Here is a 7,552-nt window from a genome sequence, read left to right on the forward strand (position 1 = left end):
CACTACCTAAGTAGCATTTGTTAACATGGCTGTCCATTTTTGTGAAACACATAATAAATTCAGATATTTTTAATCTTCTTAACATTAGTCAACCTGACCTAAAATCAAATGCAGTTGAAAGCTCATTCCAGTTAATGGCCATTTTCAAATAGAGAACTCCAGCTTCCATTTCTAAAGACTGAGGAAAGATCCAAAAATTCAAATGCAAAGCAACTCGTATTATTCAACATTTTACTTCATTACAAGCAGCTACACCTTTAACAACCAAAGACACATTGCTTTGTACTAGAATTATTTGTGAAAGGAAATAATACAAGCTCATTAAATATCCATGAAGTTGTACATCTCTGGCAGAGCATTAGCACCACTCCAAATTTTAAAGGCTTTTTTTAAAACAACACCAAAAAAATGCAAATCCCAAAAGTCTGAAATCTGAAGCACTTGGATGAGGGGTTTAATCCCAACACCTGCTGTCCACCAGCTCCCAGGTCCTGCTGGGGAGCTGAGGTGACTGCCTGGAATTGGGCTGGAATGGTGGATAAAGAGCCCTGAAATCCCTCTAAGACACCCCCTGCCCCACAGTTGGATTTTCCTCTCAATTTTCCTTTCTCCACAAGGTAGAGAGACTGTGATTATTTTATAGACTGTAACCACAGCAAGGAAAAAGGTTTTTCTGCAACACTAGCATGTCCAGGAGGGAGTCAATCTATAGGGTTGGGGTCTTTACACACATTATTAGCACAGGAGAGGCCATGGGAGCGTGGTGCTGATCCTCCCACGTGACACGAGCAGGCAGATCTCCCACATCAATTCCCAATTAAACCAGCTCCATTTCAATGATTTTTAAAAGCCTTTTCTAGCACTAAATGGATCTAGTTCTTAGTGAGGAGATTCCATGTCACAGAAATCAATATGTTTAAAAAAACCCCAAACAAACAAGCCAAAACAAACAAAAAACAAGAAAAAAAAACCCCAACTTGTATCGTGTCATTCAATCTGAAAGTCCAGTCAAAAAACCTGAAATCTTTTTATTTTATACTGTAGAATCTTCTAATTTCACGTTTCTGATCTCTATATAACTGCTTAAGGACTGAATGGATTTGGATTGACCAGGATTAAGGGTAGGGCTGGGTGGGAATAACTTTTAGTACCCAGATTAATAATTTTACTTCCTACTATCACAGGAAGTTATTCATCAACATTAATCCTCCCATAATTGCAATTTATTTCCCTGTAAACACTTGTCCAGGGTTATTTTTTACCCATGGAACACCTCTGTCTGTCACACATAGGAAAAGTCCTGTAGCTGACTTATGTCCTGACTAAAGATCCACAAAAAAAATGAAGATATAAAAACCACATCAAAGCTCAAGAGTGACAATACTAACTTTACTACTTCATTCAAATTTATTTCACCCTGGACATAATGGCAGGCACAAATAAATGAGTAATAAAAGGCAGGAAAACTTGCAATGCAAACAGGATGCTAAATAAGTATATAATTCTGAGTTTGGAAACTTCCAAATAGAATTGATGTTGTGCACTCAATGCAGTTGTCTCAAATAGGGTAACACAGAACAGACAAAAAAGGGCTTTAATTGAGAGGTGTCTTCAATATTTGAAATCTGCATCTGAAAGTGCAACTGAAGACACTGATCTTACCTTTCACACCTGTAAATTATCCTTACCTGCAGCACCCAGGGCTGCTCATTCCCCACCCCCCCTTAAAAAGGACAAAATTCCCACACTGCCAGAAATCCCAGGACTACGTTGTCACTTTTAGAACAATTACACCCCATCAGAGTTAGCCCAATGCTAATTTAAATCACTGTGGACACACTAATGGACACTTTTAGTCCCCAATTTTTATGGATCTGACAAACCAAAGATGTCACAGGCTTTGTGTTTGCATCACTACAGAATGTACCAATGCTCTTTTTGAAGAAAATGTCCCAGGCTTTCCAAGCCCCAGTTTCTATCAGCATCTTTTCCAACACCTTCTTTCCATGACCTATAACTGAACTTGGAGGTTAGAAAAGTTCTGTTCAGTAAAACTTGAGTTTTTACATATTTATGCCTCAGATTTTGGAAAAAATCAACATAAAAAATTAACTTCTGAGAAATTAACATCTAAGCTGTAGCTACAAAAAATTCTGCTCAAGCAGTTTAACAAGTCATACTAAAGGAAACCAAATTAACTCATGTCCTTATTTTTGGCTTATAAAGAAGCCTCCAATACAATCTTTTCATTCAGCCATTCTTTTGGTCTGTTCCATGGTATTAATAAGTTCTAATATCTCAAAACTTGTATAAACCATCAAGCACAAAATCCTTGAGAAGATCACAAAAAAATAACTTGCAACAACTGTCAGAGAAACACTTACTGCCAGCCTCCCCTTGCTTCAGGGGAAGGAGCATTTCTTTATCATTTCACTTACAAAAACCTGTTCAAAGACAACTGCCTGATTATGATTTGATAAAGAAAAATACAGCAATCTGAACAAATTTGACTTATCCCTCAAACTGATGGGGTGGATCCACCCCAGGTGTTATTTTATCTCCAGAAGCACGAAGAACTGGTTTCACATGGAAAGGGAGCCAAGCTGTCCTGGTAAACAGCACGAAGCTTATTCAGATTCTGAGTAGGATTTCGCTAGTATCAGTATCTGTTCCCAGAATTATTCAGCACTGGGTGAATGTCCTCCAAGCTGAGCACAAACTCCATCTTCTCAGCACTAAGACCACCAAAACATAAACATTTTGTGTTGGTTCTCATTATACCACTGAATTCTAAAGCCTGTAAGTGATCTGTAATAGGACACATGAAAATTTACATACAACAGGCAGGAAAACCCCAAGCTAAAGGCTTTGCAAACTGCTGGGAGAGTGACTGCACTTATTACCATATCTTTTGATCAAGGATAAAGCCACAATCCTGGATAAAGCAGAAGAGACAAAATAATAATTATGGAATCCTTCACCCCTGTAAACCTCACACAATAATACTCAGTGTTTATGAAACAGGTGCTAACATTAAAGAAACAAATGTTTAACTGTTAGTACTTGCTAAACACAACAGCTTTCTTAAAAGGATTTTTACTACCAACCTGAGAAGAAAGCTGACAAAAGACAAGCAGGGAATCCAGGGATTTAGGGAATTTAGCTCAGGAAACATCCTCACACTGCCTCTACCAACTGGTAACTGTGGGGAGCTATTACAGCACTGTAAAACCTTATTTAGCAAGTAAGTTCTAAGTATTCAAAGACAAAAAAACCCCAAACTTGCATTTCCCCTCCAATGCATTCCATTAGTCCTTGGCTTTCCTGCCTGCATCTTGCCACAGGTTTCAGGCTACTGTCAGCATTAAGTCTGGAAACTATGTAAAGCTCCCAGCCCTGATAAATAAATAAAACCCATCAGGTGCCTTTTGAAAAATCCTAATTTTGCACAGTGTTTTACAGAACCAACAACATTTGCTCTGGAAAGGGTTGGAAAAGAACCCACTGCTCACAGCAATCTGCAACACTGAGACACTTCCATATCCTTCAATACCTAAATTTTAATATTATAGCCATGATGATGGAAAACACAATTCCTACACATAAATTAGTGCCACGTTAAATCTGCTGAGAAATCTGAATTTTTCGTTGTCATTGTCTATTTTCCCAAGTGGTACCAACTAAAACCAACCTGAGTTTGTTCTTTCCAACTGCTGCTGCTCAGAGCCCAGCAGGGCTGAAGGGCCTGGTCCACTTCCCACTGCTCTGCGTGGCCTCATTCCTGCCTGGCAATCTGGATCATTCCAACCACTGTGGAAAAGTGATCTCCCCATGGAAGGCTTGCCAAGCCTCCCCAGCCCTCCCACGCTCACCCCCTGGGAGCTGAAGTTCCCCACACTCCGTGGCAGCTTCGCTCCTCAACCCTTTAAACATCAGGAATTCCAATTCCCTGAAGTGGCCGTTTGGTCCTCATCGAAATTTGAGGATGAAAAAAGATAATTCTGGTCTAATTAAACTCCATTTTCTCCAATCACTGTCTCAGCTAAAAGGACTTAGAATCTTTCCAGGGTACAGAAGGTTTCCAGATGTGCTCAGAGCGAGAGTGATCCATGTCAGTACTCCCAGGTTCACTTTTGGAGATGGATGACAGCGAATGGAGAAAGATCTTCCTCCATGACATCCTTCCCCTCTGCTTTCTGGAATTCAGACAAACAGTTGTAGGACCTCCCTCTGGAGCCCATCTGTGCCAGCCAGGCATCCACCACAGCCAGGAGCTGCAGGTTTCCAGGAACAAATCATCCAGCCCAATTCCTGTGCAAGAATAGGACTTGTCTTGCAGTGTTTGTGTAGCTGCTCTGTTGTTTGGCTACTGAAATTCTCTTTTCATGGCCAGAAGGTGAAAAAAAATAAATAAATGAGGACTGCATCACCTTGCATCATCAAATAAAACAAAGCCCAAACTAGGATTTCAAATTATTTGTCATGCATGCTCCCAGTAATTTGTCCTTGAGGAAAAAAAAAACAAAGGAGGAAGAATTTTCATATTTAAATGCCAGCTTAGAAGCTGAAAATTCAAATATCCTTTAAGAGCAAAGAGAAAATACAGTTGCAGGTAGAACCTGCAGTGATGAATAACTTTCAGTAACAGTCTACAACAGCATCAAATTCCTGTTCTTGACCCTTTCCACTCTTCACCATGAGCTCAGCCTTGCCCAGATGAAAATGAAATCCACCAGAATTTGAAGGATTAAGGCACAAAATAATGTCAATTCATAAATCAAATCCAAATCTAACATTTCAGAAAAATATTCATTCACTTGAAAGCAGTTATGGAAACCTGGTAAGATTTACTTCAGAACAGAAGTGTTTTAATGTTGCAAACAGATATATTTTTTTCACCAAATTAACCAGAAATGAGCCTAAAATAATAAAAAGTCCTCAAACCTTTCAATCTGCATAGTGAGATTTTAAATAATAAAATCACAATTGATTGTAGCTGCCCAAGACTCACTGAACAACATCCAATATCTTAAAACTAAAACACAGCCCTGAGAGATGACAAGTAATGTGTTAAATTCAAGTATTATTCAAAATCATATTCACACAGGAAACCTTCTTAAACCCATCTCTCTATGAATTAAAGAGGCTTATAAATTTCTAGGGATTGTGCAATGCTATTCCAGCAGTAATGGCTAACATGTGACAGCAACTTGCAGGAGCCATTTCAAAAATCAAACTACATTTCCACAGGCCACAGTCCTACAAAGACACACACGGACAGCAATCCTCACTCACTGGGGTAAAAAATACTTTTTCCTATTGTTTGTGGCATTTAAATGTTGTTATTTGTAATCTGAACAAGCCTAAATGCAAGAAGAATAACTGGCAGAGGCTGCTGCAGCCAGAGATCACAGTCCTGCCATGGGAAAAGCTGTTTCTTTTTAGCTTTTAGTCACAGGAAAGCCAAATACTTTTACAACCTGTGCTGTTGGGAGCATAAACAGACTTGCCATTAAGCAATTAACTGGTCCAAGAGGTTCAGACACAACCCTGAGTGCTGGAGCAGACACCACCCAGCAGCACAAGGCCACCGAGCTCCCTCTGCAGCGTAGGATCCGTGCCAGTCCCTTCCCATTTAGGATCAGCTTTCCTTCGAAACAAAGTCACAATATAAATAGTGCATCCCTAGGTCTGGAATAGCTGTTTTATCGTGGATCGCTAAAAAGTTTCAGGAAATGTTACAAACAATTCCAGTAACTGAGAAATATTTACATCAGGAAGTGACAGTTCTGTTCTTTCCAGTTATCAATGACACCCTCCCCAAATTCCCACATTTTCAGATGTCATCTGATCCGTGGGGTTTGCCTCTTGTTGCTTGTAACAAAATACATTAAACACTGTAAACCCCAGAATTTTTTTTGGCCCACAATCACCAAGATGGAGGGGGACACTGACAGGGCTAGAAATGTTTAAGAAAAATAATTTATAAAAAATATTCCAACAAGGATTAATATTTAATGGCAGGAATGGACCACTTTTCTTCAGCCTTGTCACCAAGTAAGCCACTGCTAATCCATTAAGCATATTATGAGTTTGGAGAATTAGACTTAGATTAACAGGGCCACCTCATTTTCCAAAACAAGACTCTATACATGTTTTTTTATTACATCTTTTGTTCTGGATAAAACAGACCCACTATCATTGCATCCTATTTCTTCATAATGAAGCTACTTAAACCTGAGATGTATCTTGTACATCGAGACAGATCTAGTTCAAGAAAAAAGCTTATTTCAGTAGTTTCCAGGAAAGCACTGTACAAATATACTCCAAGAATATTTATTTTTCCATGTTTGACAGTAAAAGTTTATGACAATGTGAGGGAAGGAAAAACTCCTCTATCCCCTACAACCTGCTCTTTAATGTCACAGCACCTAAACTACATCTGCTCATTCAACATTTCCTTCCATAAAAGAAAAATGTTGCTGAACATAAATGGATTATTTCTTAGTTTTGAATGTAAAACCACAATCTGACAGAAAAAAAAGAAGTCCTGACAGAGCATACAAAGGGTATCAAGGTCCCAGCATCTGTTGGCCAAGACAACCAGACAAGGAATAACCTAAAGCCTGGAGGGACTTGGGGCCTGCAAGCAGTGACATAAAGCTCTGTGGAACAAAGTCTGCTTAGCTAAAGCAAGGATTTAAACAATTCTTGCCAAGCACCAGCTGGGAGCGTTCACCATTAGGTTTGCTGATTCAGGGCATCTCATACAGTCCCGTTATTCCTGTTTAAGGTACCAGCAAAGATACAGTATCTTTGAGAACACGCTGCCATATTATTGATATTTAAAACAAAGCCAAATTTAATTACTCCTGAAACAGCAGGGGAGACAGAAAAAGCAAGAACAAAATCAAGAGTGACTTTATGTAGAGGTGATCTTACCTATTCCGTAGGCTTTAGCACAGATCCATTGTAGATTAGCAGCTATTTTTGCTCTGGCTGAATCATAAAGCTCCAAAGGGACAATCTCAACTGCACTATCTGTCAGAGCATCCATTTTTCGTCTGGTACTATCTCCACCCGCACAAACATCAACATCCACCATCTAAAACAAAAACAAAAGGCAGAGACTTTTACACGAGCCGACGATTGTAAAGGCACACAGAAGAGGGGCTGGCCAGGCTGCACACAACAGGCCCGACATCCTTCGGGATTTCCATCGGGAAGGCTGATGTAGCGATTCCAAACCCACTCGGAAATCAAAAGGCATCGGAGCCCGGCCCGAGCATCCCTTTTTGTCAAGGGCAGAGCCTGGCTCGGCGAGCCCCCGGAGAAAGGCGCAGCCCCGTCACCTGCCGCTGGGATAAAGGAAGGATGGGGCTCTCCCGAACAATGCGGGCAGGTACCGCCGCCCCCTCCCCGCCCGCGGGGCCGCGCCGGGGCAGGGGCAGAGCCGGGGCAGCACCTGCGGCTCCTTCCCCCGCCTCGCCCCCGAGAAGCAGCAGAGGCTCCGCGCCCGCACGCCCATGGCCGGGCCGAGCAGCGCCGGGGG

General features: G+C 40.9%; 1 protein-coding gene across 4 annotated transcripts in view; it reads right to left on the reverse strand.

Annotated features, from left to right (window-relative positions):
* Nucleotides 1-7,552, reverse strand: part of CAMSAP1 (calmodulin regulated spectrin associated protein 1) — a 33,061-nt gene that overhangs the window by 17,418 nt on the left and 8,091 nt on the right. For all 4 annotated transcript variants that reach the window (XM_015645002.2, XM_015645001.2, XM_015644999.2 and 1 more), the window contains exon 2: nt 6,943-7,105. In XM_015645002.2, coding sequence (XP_015500488.1) covers nt 6,943-7,105 — 163 coding nt within the window. The remainder of the gene's footprint in view (nt 1-6,942; nt 7,106-7,552) is intronic.

This window comes from Parus major, chromosome 17 (assembly GCF_001522545.3).
Source record: "Parus major isolate Abel chromosome 17, Parus_major1.1, whole genome shotgun sequence".
Taxonomy (NCBI): Eukaryota; Metazoa; Chordata; class Aves; order Passeriformes; family Paridae; genus Parus; species Parus major.